This window comes from Pyrus communis, chromosome 14 (genome assembly GCF_963583255.1).
Source record: "Pyrus communis chromosome 14, drPyrComm1.1, whole genome shotgun sequence".
Taxonomy (NCBI): domain Eukaryota; kingdom Viridiplantae; phylum Streptophyta; class Magnoliopsida; order Rosales; family Rosaceae; genus Pyrus; species Pyrus communis.
Window position 1 is genome coordinate 21,296,430 of NC_084816.1, and position 18,594 is coordinate 21,315,023.

At 35.0% G+C, this 18,594-nt stretch overlaps 2 protein-coding genes across 3 annotated transcripts; both read left to right on the forward strand.

The window, feature by feature from the left end:
* The first annotated feature begins 3,008 nt into the window (after positions 1 to 3,008).
* On the forward strand, positions 3,009 to 9,436 carry LOC137715200 (sodium/calcium exchanger NCL1-like). Its single transcript, XM_068454442.1, has 9 exons — positions 3,009 to 3,429; positions 6,122 to 6,337; positions 6,428 to 6,609; positions 6,721 to 6,866; positions 6,992 to 7,250; positions 7,446 to 7,591; positions 8,259 to 8,514; positions 8,742 to 9,044; positions 9,153 to 9,436. Exons 1-9 carry the CDS (start codon positions 3,009 to 3,011, stop codon positions 9,399 to 9,401), a joined length of 2,178 nt encoding a protein of 725 aa, XP_068310543.1. The 3' UTR covers positions 9,402 to 9,436.
* A 2,010-nt stretch (positions 9,437 to 11,446) lies between these two features.
* Positions 11,447 to 13,302, forward strand: LOC137716453 (uncharacterized protein At5g64816). Of its 2 annotated transcripts, none has more exons than XM_068455914.1 (2): positions 11,447 to 11,545; positions 12,796 to 13,302. In XM_068455914.1, the coding sequence occupies exon 2, from the start codon at positions 12,830 to 12,832 to the stop codon at positions 13,205 to 13,207; it is 378 nt and encodes a 125-aa protein (XP_068312015.1). In that variant the 5' UTR covers positions 11,447 to 11,545; positions 12,796 to 12,829; the 3' UTR covers positions 13,208 to 13,302. The 2 variants fall into 2 exon arrangements, with proteins under 2 accessions (XP_068312015.1, XP_068312016.1); XM_068455915.1 differs by lacking the exon at positions 11,447 to 11,545 and adding an exon at positions 11,576 to 12,267.
* Positions 13,303 to 18,594: the final 5,292 nt, after the last annotated feature.

An 18,594-nucleotide genomic window follows, 5' to 3' on the forward strand; every position in this document is an offset into this window, starting at 1 on the left:
GAAACTTTGAGAGAAAGATAGGAATTTGATTGAAAGTAGTTGAGAAAATATGAAATTGTAGTGTAAGGTAGATGATAATGAGAAGGTATTTATAGAAAAGTAAAAACAATTTTTTTTTTTAATTTTTCAGATTTTTTACAATTTTTTAAATTTTTTTATTGAACTAATTAATCTCTACCGTTGGATTTAAAAAAAATGAATTCCAACACTCCAGATTGTGCCACGTGTCACAACGATAACTTTTCTTAATTTTAAAACTATTTTTTCTTTTATTTATTTATAAAGCAGAATAATATCAACCGTTGATCTTAGATCCAACGGTTGATATTAAATAAGATTTTTTTTATTTTTATTACCGTTGCAAATCGGACGGTCTAATTTAAAGAGCCGTTGAGATCGAACGGACCGTGGGAAGCCACGTGGCTTCCCAACAGTAACCTCGGCAGACTGCGACGCGGGCCCCATAAGCTGAAAAGCTGTCGGCTGACATGCCCCCATGCGGGGATGAGGCGCACGTGTCTGATAGAAAAAAAATATAAAATTGGGTTGACGGCAGGATGACGTCAGCCCTTGCGTCACATTCACTCGGGCTCTCGGGCTGGCAATTCCTCACAAGCTCGGAGCTCGGGCCTCCACTCTCCCTCGGGCTGCCTACGCTGCAGCTTCAAGGCCGGGTTACTTGGCCCTATTTGGTCCACCGTCCCCCGAGCACCAGCCCACGCTGAAGTTGCTGTAAAAGGATTGACATGAGACTTATCATCTGATGGGGTGCTGTTTCTAGCCTTATTTGCATTGTTACGGGTGCCCTCACCAGCTGCCGGACGATTTTGCCTTTTTGGACGTCGTTCGTAGCTGTCCCACTGTATCCCTTGTCCCTCGTATTAGCTTATTATGTCTTGCATTATTTTTTGGGCTGGACATAGCCATAGCCTCAAGGAACACGATGAAAAAGAAGTTGAGAAGAAGACACTCTTCGGCTAGTCTAGAACATAATTGTTTGGGAGGAACTGCTCATCATTTTGTGGGCCTTGTTTCAAGTTCTAAATGGTATAGTCTATAGACATACCTAAGTTGTATATAAGAAAGCCATATAATTTATTTTCATATGTTTATGATCTTAATCAAAAGGCTCATCTCCCTTGACTGTTTTGCTCAAAACTAACTAATATCATTCTTCTTCGTTATTGTGTCTCCCCTACCTCTTGGTCATACCTTCTGGGCTCATTTGGTGCTTAGAGTCAAATTATATTGGAGTGGATAACTTATTATATTCAGGGTATTGGATAACTCATTATATTCAAGGCATGTTGTAGAGAGAAATGAATAAAGTTTATTCCACTTAAGGGTAGAAATTGGATCGCTCATGAGAAAAATTACGTCTTCAAATCTCAATCAAAGTTAAGTTTACTTCATGTCTAATTCCTTTGAAATATTAATATCATCGAAATGCAAAACCGTTCCTGTCTACTTTCGAGCTCAATTTATAGTGAATGAAATTATATGTTAGATGTTGAACAAAAAAAAAAAGAAAAAGAAATTACATGTTATATTAACTTTGACTTTGGAAATCATGATGAATCTACTTATTAGGTACATGAATAATGTTTTTATTAAAAATATATATTAGGATGGAATAATCTTTTTTCAAACAAGGACTGACTAATTTTTTATTCTTATAATTGTTGTAATCTATCTTTCTTTTTGGAAACATATTAGAAGTAATAATTCAAAACTAAATGCCACTTAGTACTACGGTCTAATGGTATTTCTCTTCACTTGTAAGTAAGAGGTCTTAGGTTCGATTCCCGCCAAAAGCGAATTTGAACCAAATTATTGCTAACCCATTGTGAGGTTAAACCCACCCCCTCCTTCTTAGTATTATCCAAACCCACCCCCTCCCATTTCTTAGAAGAAGAAATGAAAAATATAAAGAAAATAAGAAATAAATAACGTATGTTTTCATTATTGCCTATCCAATGAGGCTGTTCAGATGCATATTAATACAACGATAAGTATTCTCCAGCACAACTAAGCAAATGGGCTACAACCCATGGACCTTTGACAAATGGGCCCACAATGACCCAATAACTCATAACATGTGCTAGCTCGTTAATATTGTCCAAGGTTCTAACTATGAGGATCTAAGGGTAAAAGAGTCTCACAACATAAAAAAAAAAAAAAAAAAATATTGCAAGATCTTATAAAACGTTGGGTTACTCTCTATATTGACGATAGTTTTATAGTAGAACCTCAATTTTCTTCATAGTGTCTGAGTAGGTTGGCTCATGTGTGAAGTCCAACAGCCACATTTGTTGCACGTCACCCAATTCGTATTGTGTGTAAGACTTGAAAATTCACCACATATGAGAAGCGTGTGAGGATGTGAAGGTAAAACAATCTTACATCAATAAAAGAAACCTTACAAAGGTTTATAAAAATTGAGCTACTTCTCATATTGTCAATTAAGTTTATGATGAAACTCCAACTTGCTTCACTAACACTCTTAAACATTTTGTGAGGGATAGCGCTAGAAAGACTAAATTTGTAGACAATAGTCACTTTTTTTTTTCTTAGTACATCGATATTTTACACTAAGGGAAGGGGGAGTTCGTCTAAGCCGTACAATAGGCAACCTGATTTGGTATCGAATTCGCCATCCACGAAATTCGAACCTAAGACTTCTCACTTCTAAGTGAAGAAGAATACCACCAGATCGTAGTACTGAATAACTTTTTCCTGTGAGGGGCTTTTTATTACTTCTCCTTATTCTTATGACAGTTGGCTGCTTGGGTGTTTCTGATTTGGAATAAAGTCACAAAAAATCTTCTCTAACCACTGAAAAATCAGCAATTTAACGATTGACCTTATTTACGCACATTGGTCTTCCGTATACTTTTCTAAGCTCATAAGCATGACAATTGACATGAAAATATAAAATAATCAACTTCCATATCATCCTCTAGCTCCCGTCCTCTTTTCTAGCAGATCAAGAAGAGAGAAGATCATCAATGAGCAACATCACCAAAACTGCATATTGGGTAGTTTTTGTTCTTCTTGTAATAACGGTGGAAGTCAGAGGTCGTTCTTTTGGACTCAATACTCAGGGTACTTCGTCTTCCCAATTGGTTTCAGATGGTATAGATCATGAATATCAAAATCAAAGCAGCAGCTCCCTGTTACTTCTCAAAAGAATTGAGAATATCGATTCAACAGAGTCATCGTGCGAGCAGCTTTACGGGTTCTTGCCATGCTCCAACAGTGTTTTTGGGCATGTGTTTCTAATGGTGGTGTATGAATACTTGTTGTTTCATGGTGAGTCTTATTTGGCTGCTGGAGGTGAACAGATTTTCAAGATCTTGGGTCCTGGTGTGTTTGGTGCTAGTGCATTTCACGTCATCGGTGCCCTTCCTGAGTCTCTTTTACTTCTTGGTATGCAAATTTTCTTATTCTTCTTAATTTCCATACACAATTCACAAATTTTTATCTTCTTTCTTGTTGTCACAAATCATAGATGATGATCTGCTAAATGTGTTTTACTTGTCTGCTTATTTTGACTTCCTTTCGTATGGAGAAAAACTTTCATACACTTGTTGCATGAAACGAATGTCCAACATTCACGATCATGTGCTATTGATCACACAACGTAGCAAATGAATTAGATTTGATATATGATTAATGTGCTATGTACATAATTTAATTGAATATTGTCTTGAATGCCAATCTATCTCATATGTTATATCATCGAATTGTTAATTATTGGATAAGGGAATTGTTATTAGCACTTCAAAAATCTCATTTGGCACTCCAAACTTTCTATAATTAGAAAGAAAAATACATTTATAAGGAGTGTAGAATGAGATTTTTGGAATGCTAATAATAGTTCCCTTGGATAAACATAATTACAGATATCCAAAATTTCTCAAAGCCTCTCCGGGCCTAGAAATAGTAGATAACCGTGACTTGTCAACAGTTATTCTCTTTTTTTTCAAAACGTAAAAAAAAAAAATTAACCTAATTACAGTCACAAATATCCAAAATTCCTTGAAATTGTTGTTAATGAATATAATTAGAGTATATAGTTGGATATGAGGGATGCCAACTGTTAATATGAAAGACATTCAGAATTTAAATTGTAAGTCTTCGAGGTCCACCAGGTATTTATTGGGTTTCATACACTACCATCACTTAACTGTGGTGCAAAAGGTTTTTTAGTTAAAATAGTTCATGAGATTTGCATAACTCCTCATTTTGATCATTGAGATTTGAAATAGATAGAATTGATCTCTGAGTTTGTCCACAATCAATCATTTTGATCATTCCGTGAAAAATCTTCATAGAATAAGGACATGCATAATATATACTAGCTTGTGAGTTGTGATATGCACACATGTTATCAAATTAGTGAACCACAATATATAATTAATTATACAATTATTTTATTAGGAAGAAAAATATTACACAATTATTTAATAGAAGATTTGCTGAATGACTTAGGTTGGCTAATCGTGTTGTAAACAATATACTTAAAAAAAAAAAGAATAAAAATCGTAAGACCAAGACTCAAGAAACCCATTTTAAAGTCAACTTTCGTAGGCATTGATTAGTGTGATGACAATTGTAAGGGATTGTTTGCGAATTAAGTAAAGGAAATAATTAATAATTAATAATATTTAAGTACTCACTAATGAATATATTGTATACTCACTATTTGATTTGACGCAATCAAAATATATCATATGTTCTTTGTTTTTTAAACTTAAGAAAAATTAATTAACACACTGATTACATTTTAAAAATTAATTAACACGTCTATTACGTTTTAAATCAATAAAACATATGTCAAGATATCAGCGGGGCCAGAGTTAAAACTTGAGTATACAGAGCAACTAAGTACACTAGACCCAAGGATTGTGAATAAATAAAGAATCCAAAGTTCCAAAATTACAAGCCCCAGATTTGAAATAAAACACACATCCACAAAGGAGAAAAAAAAAACTTAAATGTGAAAATGAATCAGATTCAGATATTCCTAGATTCATACCCCAAACCCTCCGAGAGAGAGGTGGTGGCCCTCGAGTGAGGGGGCCGTGTTGGTGACTGTGGTCGGCGTGACGGAAATGGGTACTCTTAGAGCAAGAGACATAGAGGCCATATAGTCTTGGGTACAAAAGATTTGAAGCTCGTTGATAACTATTTGTTCATGTTTGTGCATAGATATAGGGAAAATAAAAGATGAAAAAGGGTGATGGGAGAAAGAAGAAATTAAAACAAAATTTTGAAAGTGAAAATAATTTTAGTTTTTATTTGTGTGTTCTTCTTTGTGAAGAAAATTGGTTTTTTTGATATTTTACCGTAAATCAATTGGAAATATAGAGAGTAGATAGCCCAATTGCGGATCCCGCCTTTTTTCGATGTGGGATTCACTTTTAACACATATCCTCATGTATAGCGAATTTTCAAGTTTAGCATGTGTACAACATAGATCGGGAGACGTGAAGCAAGTGTGACCGTTAAACTTCAACTATGGGACAACCTACTCTTATACCGAGAAGAAAGTTGAGATTGCACCATAAAACCAATTAGCAATTTAGGGAGTAATCCAATTTCTTATAAGCACATGCAAGGTCTTTTATTTTTCCAATGTGTTGATTTATTCTACAAGTCTCGCACCATCCCTCATCCATTATTCTTCATCCCTCGTTTCTTTCATGTATTTATTTTTTGTCAGTAACACACAAATTAAAAATTAAAAATAAAAATAATTATCAAACCACCCTTAAATTATTAATCTCACCACCACACTACCGGATTTAAAAGTTGCAATCAATTAAACTCATTGATTTTCTTTAACTACTTAAATTAATATTGTAGAATTATACTTTTTTTTTTTTAGTACGACTATATATTTTACATTAAGGGCAGGGGAGTTCGGTTAAACCACACAATAAGTAACTTAATTTTGACTTGCTACCAGTTGTCTTTCTGTAAAAAAAAAAAAAAAAAAAAAAAAAAAAAAAAAAAAAAAAAGAAGCAAAAAAAGTAACATAAATTTTTTTTTTTGAACAGAAGTTATATTGCATAATTACACCCTTTTATGTAACCCTTCACCTTCTTCACGCAGCTTCTGGTTTTTTTAACTCCAAGGAGATTGCTCAGGAATATGTCTATACTGGAGTTGGGTTATTGGCTGGATCATCAATTTTGAGCTTAACAATACTATGGGGGACCTGTGTAATAGTCAGTAGCCAAGAGTTTTCAAATAATCTAAGGTCTACGGCTCCCAATGATTCAAATTCATCCTCTTTTTCATGGAAAAGACTCTCTGCATCTTTGACAGGTCAGCCTTCAGCCTCCTCACTACCTTAGAGAAGAATGTCCATGGACAACTTGTTATTACATTTTTTAACTCCTTTGAATCCATATATAGATTGGGGTATTACTACGGATTCAGAGACCAGCTCCCTTGCAAGGATTATGGTTTGTTCAGTAATACCATTTCTTATCATGCAAATGGCAAAAATCTTTCCATCCTCTTCCGGGGAACGCATTGCAATCTTGACTGCTCTCAGTGTTTCTGTTGTATTCCTATTATTGTACTTCATTTATCAGGTACGCATTCATGAATATCTCAATGTATGAACTAATAATATTATTACTATTATATATATATTGATGTCTTTGGAGTATTCATGTAAAATATTTACTTCTAAAACCTTACAGATCTTCCGGCCCTGGGTTCAAAAAAGAAGATTAGAATTTGTGAAACATGGGTATTTGGTTTCAAGCATTTTACAACATGTCCAAAAACATGCTCTGGCAAGAGTCCTCACCGTAAGAGGGGCACCAAATATAACTGCTATAAGAAGGTGAGGTCTCGTTGAATCTTGCCAGTGTTAAGAGTCACCAAATTTGCTAATCAAATAATGCCTTGGTCATGTGGAATTGCATAAATAGGGGTATTGTTTGATTGGTCACCAACTAAACATTGCAGGCTGTTTGAGGAAGTAGACGAAGATGGTGACAATTACATATCACTTTCTGAAGTAAGAGAACTTCTTCGTGAAATCAAATTCAAATCAACAGAAGATGACAAGGATAAAGGAACAGAAGAAGTGATGAAACAGTTTGATCTAGATAATGATGGGAAAATTAATAAAGACGAATTCATCAATGGCTTCACAAAATGGATTGAGGAGATCAAGTCAGTGCATAAACAAAATACAGAAAGATCGTTGGAGAACATATATGAGGTAACTCAACTACCTCCAAGTTGGCCTCCAATTTTTCATTTCTTCTTTCAACACACCTTGAAATGAGGCCTATATATCATGCATGCCCAGATTATAGTACGAACTTTAATGAAATGCATTATGTGAAAAAGATCATTTGCCTATTTCATATTAACTTACGTCCATTTTACTCAATAATTTATATCTGATGAGCAGGTCTTTCAACCTTGGATTATAAATAGAAGAAGAGAACGTGAAATAAAGAAGGACTTAATGTCAGAAGTTCTAAGACATGTCCAAAGCAATTCACTCCGAAGCATTGTCACAAACGATGGCATGCCTGACATACCAAATATTAGAAGGTTCGAACTACATTTCGTCTAATTAAAGAGTAACTAGTACCCTTTTTTAAAGGGTACCATAGACTAATTGGTTGGTTGCTATGTATACATTTATGTTCTCGTGGCATCATAGAATGTTGTGTTGAGTCCCATATTGGCTATAGAAAAAGAGAAATAATAGTTTAAATATCCTAATCCTACTCAACTAACACCGAGACCTTTTGTGATAAAACCTCACATTTGACGGATTGTGCAAGTGGTAATTACCAAGTTAAGGACGGTATGAGTGTTGTTGGAAGTGGGTCATTGCCCCGTCTCTCTGATAATTTTACATGGTATTAGAGCCAAAGAGCGGGTCCATACATATTGTCACATGATGGGTGAGTTCCTTGGCCCTGCGTGTAAGATGAGTCCCCTTGGCTCCAAGTGGTTGCCAAGGTGTGGACCTCCCATGTGTGACCCAGTAATTGGGTCCCACGTGAAGGGGCGTATTGAGTCCCAAATTGGCTATAGAAAAAGAGAAATAATAGTTTGAATATCCTAACCCCACTGATGGTGGTAATTACCAAGTTTAAATCAGGTCATGTACAACCCATGCACACCCCCGGTGCGCAGGAGAGACAATCTGTTACTCTATATTGCTGTGGCATTGAGCCTACTGACCACCTTCTTCAACATGGAAAAACAGGTTGTTTGAAAAGATTGATCTTGATGGAAATAATTTCATATCCCAATCAGAATTGAGAAAACTGATTGGGGATATCAAGTTTGGTAAAATTCCGGGAAACGTGGATGAATCAGTTGTAAAACTGATAGAAGAACTTGACACAAGTGGAGACCAGTTGATTAGCGAGGAAGAATTTGTTGCTGGATTAACAAAATGGATAAACAAATCCAACGATCAAGCTCCTCCTTCACCTGAATCTGAGGACGATATCTACCAAGTAAGTAACTCTGTGAACTATATAAGGGAAAGGAATTGAAATGAACACTGCTGAGCTTCTTATCCTATAAGAAACTGATTTCTCCTTATATGCAAATCGTTCGTCTGACACATATATAGAAATCACTCTCGTTAAAGATACAAAAAGAAAAGTTTTGTGCGCATGGATCAAGCTGTAGTTTACATGATTACAGATGTTAAGCTTAATTTTTTTAAATGATTGTGTAGAGAACTTGGGAAGAAACAGATAAGTTGGTGGATGAAGAGAAAAGCAGTGTTGGAGCTATAGACAAGTCAATATGGGCTTGGGTGAAAGCTATAACATATTTGGTTCTAGGGTTTGTTGTATTGGCAGTTTTAGCAGAACCTCTTATAGATAGTGTTCAGAATTTGTCCATAGCTGCAAGCATCCCTTCTTTCGTTGTAGCATTTGTGCTAGTCCCCTTGGCAACTAATGCCAGACAAGCCACTTCAGCAATTAAGGCAGCTTCAAAAAAAACTCCAAGAACCACATCTTTGACATTTTCTGAGGTTTGTCATTGTGCCTAATTTTCGTATTTTTTCTTTCATTTTCAATTAAATAAAACCTAATATTTTTTTTTTTCATGTTTTATGTGGAACATATTTATTTGGATGCAGATTTATGGTGGGGTGTTTATGAACAATGTTCTAGGATTTTCTGTGCTGCTAGCTATAATTTATGCTCGTGAAATGATTTGGGATTTTTCTGCTGAAGTCTTGGTAGTTTTAATTGTTTGCACAGTAATGGGTTTCATTGCAAGCTTTGTCTCCACCTTTTCCCTTTGGACCTCATTCTTGGCCTACCTTCTATACCCAATTTCATTGCTTTTAGTCTATATTCTCAATGATGTTGTCAAGTATACCTGAATTAAGCTCAAGGATGTAGTATTTTTGTAAATTAGCATGCACATATGTTTGGAATTATTGTTCCATTCTTTGTTCTTTTTAAAGGCCAGAATTTTTCCATTTTTTGTTTGATTGGATTTGAAGCGATGCACTAATAATGTGAAACTTTTGATAGAAATAAATTCTGAAATAAAATTCTAAGTATATATTTCTTTTTGCTTTATAAGATTAGGGTTTCATGCCTTTACGGGGATGAAAAATATTTTATGGGATGGAGCCAACATGAGGTCATTGGATACTCATACCCCCAATAGCTTTTATAACCCCAATGTATATTTGTATATGACTCAAATATATAAATGCGAGAAATTAAAAAAATGAGTCAAAAACACTAAATTACAACATGTTACTTCTTTTGTGCAACCTATGTAGTTTCTTTCTTTGTTAATTCTTCTATACAATATTTTTTTAGTTTTTCAAAGGTTCAGCCTTTCGATATGTAAGACTATTTAGTTGGTATATCTTTATTCCATGCATTTTTCTACTTCTTGTACGGTTCAGGGGTGGACTTATTCTAAAACCAAAACCAAAATTCTCGCTCAGTTTGGCATGGTTCGGTTTTGTCCATGTTAAGTTTTGATACCAAACCGATCCCATTCCGATCAGTTTTGGTACCATCCGATATCAAACAATTGTCAAATAAGAAGTTTGCTACTAATAAGGGTGGGGGCGGACTGATTTGATTCAGTTTTGACACAAAAAATAGAACAAAACCAACAAGCATTCAACAGTTCGGTTTGGTTTGGTTCGGTTTTGACCAATACCACCATTCAAATCAAACCAAACCAAACCATTATTCGTTTTGATTCAGTTTGGTTTTGTCGGTTTAAGCTTCTTCAACACATTTTTGAAAAACGTTCAACATTTTAAAAGTTTTAATCTTCTAAACATTAACACATCTAACGCATTCTAATTGACTTGAAAGATTAAATTTTTCAGAAGATAAAAAGTTTAGCAAGTCAAATAGAACTTAATTTCAATTAAATAAAGTTTCATCCTAACAAACGATTTATTAGTTACAACCTCACATAATCATTTGGGAGAGAAATAAGTTCGTTTAATGTTCACTTTCTCTCCCTCTTCCCACATTGGCTAGAGATTTGTCATTGTCACCAAGCCATATATTTCATTTGGCCAATGCATGCCAGTTTACTGTGATTTATTTACACTAATATATAGTCAGTTACCATTTGGGATGTATCGATGCAACTTCTTGCGTTGTTTATCGATGTTGGAGCCGGGGGCTGATGATCGGAACCACCAAGGCTGCCTTGAGGGCAGCCGGAAAAGGGCCGTCTAGGGTGTCCCGAAAAAAAATATATATTATGTTGGTTAAATATAAATAACCAACAACTAAATGGAATATCACCAATTCATTTGTGTTATGGTGGTAAGCAGTGTCCCTTTTTAATCTTACGTCTAGGTTTGATTCTTCATGCGTTGGTTTTTATTAATATCATTTTATGTTCAAAATAGTTGGTGTATATTAAGGTTTAAGCATGTGCGGCGATCTATTTCCCTATCTCGAAGTAGTTTGTTTTTTTAAGGTTTTTTAACAGAGTCCCGCATCGATAATGGACACTGCCTAGTGTATTGTATTTTTCTTTTGGTAGTTTCGGTATTTAGTAAAGTGTTGACGGTAATGCATCTTTGTATTTTATGTCCTCTGATAGTAATTATGCCGCGTGTCTTTTATAATAAAAACACAACTATAGTTCATGATATTCATGTTTGGATTTGAATGGTTTGTGATATCCTACATACATTATCATGATGTTTAATAAAGCATTTTTTTAATTAAATTTTCTTTTTTCTTCATAAATCTTTGAAGATTCCACTTATATTAGGAATTGGGCTTGGCCTCTTCTGTCTATCGTAAATGGGCCTTGAGCCCTCTTATTATTTTCGTTTGTGTAAGCCTGAGGAGCCCGAGCCCAAGCCCAATTCGAACCGGAAAAAATTTAAAAGCCTTCTCACTGGTCAGTCGACTCAGTCACTACCTCAGACGCTCTTCACCTTCACGGCATTCACAAGCACATCCAGAAGCTCCGCAACTTCACAAACGCCCCCAAATTTACTCCCACTCCAAAGCTTCAAACTTTTCAGTGAGTTACTCTTCCATTTCTCCAGAAATTTGAATCAATTTATGTCCTTTCCAGCACTGAAATTTGGTTTTATTTTTGTGATTGTGGATTCTTCTCTGTAATTTTTGTTCTTTTGTGCAAAATTCTGATGCGGACAAGTCTTGGTATTTACATGGATTGTATACGAGAGGTTGCGATCCGCTATAATTCTTGAAGAAATGTCACGTTTGAGTGTTTGAGACTGTAATTTTTTTGTGTACGTTTACTAAATCTAGGCATTCATGTATTATATTTATTTGTGACATTTAGGGTTTAGGGTTCAGGGTTTAGGATGAAATTCTAGCTGTGTGGATTATTTTCTTCATTTACTAGGTGCCAGTAACTGATCAATTTCGCAAAAGTACAGCGAGTTAGGGAGAAAAAAAATCGAGTAATGGATCATTACAAAAGAGATACTGAGGACGTGAATATACTGGTTTTCGGTAACGATGGATTAATTGCATTATTGTGCTTCAACTGGGTTGTTTTTCTTGAAATTACTTCATCTGGTCATGTCCTTGGTGGTGGCGATGTGCTAAGAGTTGGCCAAACAAATGTCTACTTGACGTGAATATCTAGGCCTACCAATGGAACCTGAGAGAGAGGCCCCGCTTCTGCAGTTGATTTTTCAAGTGCAGAAGAACCTGTAGCCCTGAAGCTGAAGCAGTTTTCCTTGCACTCTGCATTGGATTCTAAAACCAACTGTAAGAGTAATATTTTTTGTTGGAAGATTTTGTTTATAGGGAAAACAGAATGTTCAAATGTTTTTGTAGGTGATGGCAATAATGTTTTGAACATATTAACGAAAACAAAAATGCCTGATGGACACTCAGGCATTCTTGTAGCAATCTTTCCTGTTACTGTTTGTGTATCAGATGATATGAGTCCGCTTGCTTATGGTCTCGTGTTAGGAATTGATTACAGTAAATGTTGGACTAATGCTTGCACGTTTTGTCTGTGGCCTTTTGTTTATGCGTGGGATTAATAAATTTTTCTCTAGAACTTCTGGTATAGGCATTTTGTTGCTATTGATATTGTCTCTTCCTATATGCAATTCGAGGATTGTCTCGTGATGATCTGAATTTTTCGACTTTTGTTATTATGTATATATAACATAACTTCATTTGTTAAGTCGAAGTGACCTGTAGATTTTACGAAGTAATGTGTAAACTGACATTGCAATGATGACTAAATGATTATCTAAGTTCATTGTATTTTCCTTTTTCTATTAGGCTGCTGAAGAAGAAGTTGACCCCTGCATTTGTGATGGTGGAAGTGTGGTGGTCCCTCCTAGCTGCTATCCCTGCAGTGGTTGCAGGACAAGCATTTCGAGTGAAGAAAAGGCACGCCGAAGAGCAGAGATTAAAGAGCGCTAGAGGAAGGGAGAAGAGTTCTGATGAGATTTTTGTCTGCGAAAGGGTATGCACGTCGAAGAGAATGCTGAAAAAGGTTGGTGCATTCTCAAAGGACCCAATTCCTGATACTTGTGTTACCGTCTGCGGTGTATCTGAGCTTGATGCGTGTGCTGATGCGTGCGTGCGCACTGTCTGTGTAAACCAACATCAAGTACCCAACTGGAATGACATCTGCCTTAAGAGATGCCAGAGTGAGTGTTTGAAACTCTCTTCTTCAAGTTCTCTATAAATGCGAAAACATGTATTACAAAGAGAGTAGTTAGCATTAGTTACTCCGATTTTGGGTTGTAAATTCTCTGATTATAATGTGATTGGGTTGGCCAATCGATTTTAGGCTCGTTAGGTTGAACTAGATTTTCATATTCTCCTTTGGTGTTAAAAGAATTTCTGTCTACCTAAAACTTATCTCCGATCACTATTAAAATTGAACCAAATGATCACTCAAGTAAAACAAGAAATCTGTTTTGTTTTTTAAAGAAAAAGAGTGATAGTCAATCATCAGTGTAAACTGCGCAAAGTTTGCTAATCATGATACATTTCTTTGGTTTCTTTTGGGCGTTTGAACTTATTGGACAATACAGGCATATCTTCAGTCATTTCTTTTTCAATAACAATGTGACATTATTTACGGCATAAATGTCGGAATTAGAACCCGTTATTCTCTTTATTGTTTAAAATTCACTTAAAATTTGGAAACCGTTTAGTTGTCTTTATGTGTCGAACAATTAAATCACCAATTAACATTCTGATGATAAGATGTTAATTTTTTTTTTTTTTTTTTTCATTAGATAGACTTTATTAAATTCTAATTGAAATATTTATATCTTAAGTTAAGATGTTAAAAAGGAACTCAGGACCAATTTCATCCCATCTAAAAGAACCTCCAATTTTTTTAATAAATGCTGCAACAGAATGTGCCGTTCAGTTGCCTTCTCGACGAACAATCTCGAACGAAACAGTCCCCACATCATTTGTAAAGCCCAAATGTCATTAACTATGCTTTCCATCTCCGCATCAACACCGATCTCCGTCCTTATCATCCTAACAACTTCACGAGCATGAGACACTACGATAATGTTTGACAAACCATCTCTGCTGCACTCCTCCAATGCCTCTCGAATGGTAGAGGCCTCTGCCATCAAAGCATTGGCCCCCTGAATCTTCCCCGTCCCCCGCGCTGTAACCAACAACCCCGCAAAGTCGCGTATAACCCAGCCACCTGGCCCCTTCTTTCTCTTCCCACACCAGTCTCTAAATGAAATGATTTTTTGTTTTTAAATAATTTTTAGATGATGATAAAAAAGAAAGAATGAAACGATTATAACGTTTGTAATGTAGAATTAATGAATTTTTCTAGTATATCAGTCCATAATCATTGATGTCATTCGTAAAAGCAGGCACAATTGTTTGTTAATATTCCAATTAATCAAAAAAATGAATGTGAAGAGAATCTAATTAAGAACCATGTAACAAAGCCAAATCTTTCATTAATTAGTAGAAGAATAAGATATGAAATATAAAAATATGATATGATGAAGGCAGTGGAGATGCTTGGATCGGATCGGATCGGTTCGGATCGGTCATATTCTTCTTAAATTAATTTTTTGCAAAGAGGGAGGGCGTAATGCGTCCACGTAGCCTTTCAAGTGGACGTAGGTTGGCATATTGCATGCCGACAAAGAGATCAAATTAATTTTAACGAACAAACAATGCATTCTCACCTGGAATTGTATAAGAAATTGAAGATTTTGATTAAAAAAAATTATACATAAAATAAAATAAAACGGACATTGAAAGGTTACGAATAGTTCAAGGGTTTTTGCTCTATTGAAATTGTCCAGATATTGTAGAGACAAATTGTATTTGTATTAAGAAAATAATTTTCGCACTTTTTATCTCCTTGACGTTTTTGTTTTCTTTTTTCTTTTTTGTTGTTGAATTGAATAAACCAAAAGGGCTTTTAGATTTTAGGGTTTTAATAAGATTGTTTTTAGATTTTAACCTAAATAGTTTTCAAAATCTAATAGAAATCCCTATTTTTAAAACTTGCCATATTTAAGTAATTATAGGACATTTATCATTTATAAACTTACCATTCGAAATTCTTTACCCATCCATATAATTAATGTTTTTTTCTTTTTTTTGTGCTCCAATCATATTAAAATACAAAAATTTATTCAAAATTCAACTTCTTATTATTAAAAAAATTCTACAACAAAACAAAAAAAAATTTATACATAACTTTCGGTACCTTATTTTATTCATAGGTATGAAAGTACCAGTACAAATGTATCGGTACATAACTTTATGTACCTTATTTTACTCATAGGTACATAAGCATCTGTTCGTAAGTTTCAGTACGAATGTATCGGTACATAATTTTTGGTGTGAATGTATCAGTACAAATGTTTCGGTACATAATTTTTTATGTGAATGTATCAGTACAAATGTATCGATACATAACTATAGTATATACACATACGTATGTACGTAATATGCATATACACAAAAAAATATACACATATATGAACAAATTCACACACAATGAAAAATATATAATAATATATGATTTTTCTTATTATAGGAACTTAATAATAACTATCAATGATAAATAATATTTTATTATTGATGAGAATCAATATATAACCTACAAACAAAAAATTCAATAATTATTACAACTTATTTAATATTAAAAATTACAATTAAATGCTAAGGATTATAATTAGATTTTAATCTTATAGACAAAGTTTTATTCAAAAAGTAATCTTAGATAAGGATTAGAATAGAATTTTTCGTAAACTAAATAATAAAGGGTTAGAAACTAAGGAATGAATGGAAAAAGGAGAAAACTGACGTGCAAAAATCATTTTCTTCTGTATTATTGTTCTTGGTGTTTGATGAGCTTGGTGAGGCCATTGTAGATATTTTGGCTGTAGTGTTTGGAGAGTGGTGTTACTTTTTTAAAGCATTTAAAGTTTAATTAGCTCAAATGTCTTGTATTCCAAGGCATATCTCTAAGAAAGATGTTTGCCAAATGAACTAGCAACACAAGTTGGCTGGCCATCACTTGGCCACTACCACTGACAATCAGTCTATTCCCACCTAGAAGTACAATGTAGTTGAGAAGATAGTTAAATGTTATATTTTCATATCTTTATTACTTTTGCAGTATATTCCTTAATTTACAATATTAACCAAAATTTCAACGAAAATTGTTACGATATATTCTGAAAATTATTCATTTTTAATTTGCGAATGTATAAAATGACCAAAATGGCCCTCAAAGGGGAAGGTTCGAGAGCATTATCCTAATTTTATGATACTTCAAATGTGAGATCCCACATCATCTAGGGAAGAGAACGTGATGTACCTTATATGTAAATACCCACATCCCTATAATGAGAAACGTTTTGGGAGGAAACCCAAGAACAAAACCATGGGAGCGTGGCCCAAAGCGGACAATATCTTACTATGCGGACTGGGATGTGACAATTTGGTATCAGAGCCACTCCCCCGCCGGAATTGTGATGACAAGGGTGTCAGGCCCTTAAGGAGGGTGGATTATGAGATCCCACATCGCCCGGGGAAGAGGAGATGATGTGCCTTATATGTACATGCCTACCTCCCTATAGTGAGACGTGTTTTGGGAGGAAACCCAAGAACAAAACCATGAAGGGGTGGCCCAAAGCGGACAATATCTTACTATGCGGATTGGGATGTGACAATAATTGTGAGATCCCACATCGCTTGGGGGAGATGAGGTGATGTGCCTTATATGTACGTGCCCACCTCCCTATAGTGAGACGTGTTTTGGGAGGAAACCCAAGAACAAAACCGTGAAGGCGTGGCCCAAAGCGGACAATCCTTACTATGCGAACTGTAATGTGACAATTTGGTATCAGAGCCATTCCCCGGCCGAAAGTGTGCCGACATGAACGTCGAGTCCCTAAGGGGGGTGGATTGTGAGATCCCACATCACCCGGGGGAGAGGAGGTGATGTGCCTTATATGTACATGTCCACCTCCGTACAGTGGGACGCGTTTTGGGAGGAAACCCAAGAACAAAACCGTTAGGGCGTGGCCCAAAGCGAACAATATCTTACCATGCGGACTGGGATGTGACATCAAGACCCTTTCAATCTTATTTTACTCATGCTTGGATTTTGAGTCCAATGAGACACACCAACTTTCTAATCTCACGGTACTCCTTCACTCACCCTCTCATTTCCTCTGTCTTCATTTTCTTTCATCTCTCTCTCTTTCTCTCTCTCTCTCTCTCATTTCTTCCTCTTTATCCGTACCATATTACGTAGTTAAAGAAAAAGTGGTAGCTTCCTTCCTCTTTATCCGTACCATATTATGTAGTTAAAGATAAAGTGGTAGCTTCAGAGTAAGGAGTCCAGCAACAGAAGAAAAGGAAAGCAAGAAATCCAATTTGATTACGACCTATTCATTTTCCTTCTTTTAAGATTATCCATTTCTTAAGTAATTTTTGATGAGACATTGTGGGCCAATATGGAATTAAATTTGTTTCCTTTTGAGGTAAATCCCACAGATACCCAAATTTGAAATATATAAGAATTTTGCAGAAGATAACGGTACGACTGTGATAAAGTTGATTGAGAGTCAAGGGCCTGGCCTACTTGATGCTGCAAATGCGGGAATCTAGTGTTTGCTTTATACGTGCTAAAATATTATTGTCGATAGCCGACGTGTTGTTTTCCGAACGAGTTGTTTCTTTTGTGGTAAAAAAAAAATATTGGGTCATCAACTATTTAAACTATATTTTGTGAAGATAAATGCCAATGAGATTTTGTCAAAGTGGACTCACTCTCTTTTACATTATATTTTTGGCATAAGATTTTATAATATTAGCATGAAAATTATGATAAAAACATGAGGAGGCAGATTAAAAAGATTTCCTTAGCATTTCTCTTTTGTAAATTATATGATATAGATGTTAGTTATTAGATTGTTATGAAGCGCCAATTAGAGTGATTTTTCAGGAAATATCACATGATTTGCAAATGTGATTTTTATGTAAAAAAAATAAAAAAAAAGGGGACTAGATAGTGACTTTGTCACGACAGTTCATCATTTCAGGAGTCAGAAAAACTCATAAACATATTTTAGTCTCTCCTGACCACCAAGGTGTGATTTACACGCATTAAAAATTGAACTAAAATGTGTTGTATAAGATACGAGCCAAAAATTTATCCTCAACTAATAGATCTATACTTAGGAATTAATTCGTAAATATGGTCTCACAATTTAATCTATCAATCGTTATTAGTAAACTGTTGACCTTAAATTTTTCGAAACTTCGACATTTAGAGCAGGTTGATTGCTTTTGCGATTGAATGATCGACATGAAATTTAGTGTACGTATGGTCGCGTGTGTTCCCAAGCTCAAAACTCTAACATAATACAATTAAGGGAGTTTTAACGAAAAACTCGCGGTACTGTTCACTTTAACGAAAAACTACATTTTTACACTAAAAAGTCAATCATGGTATTATTCACTTTACTCTTTATTTTGTTCTTATTATTAAAACTCAAAGTTTTCAAACCCTTTTCATTAGTAATTAATAAAGGCATGCTAGCCGGAATATTTGGA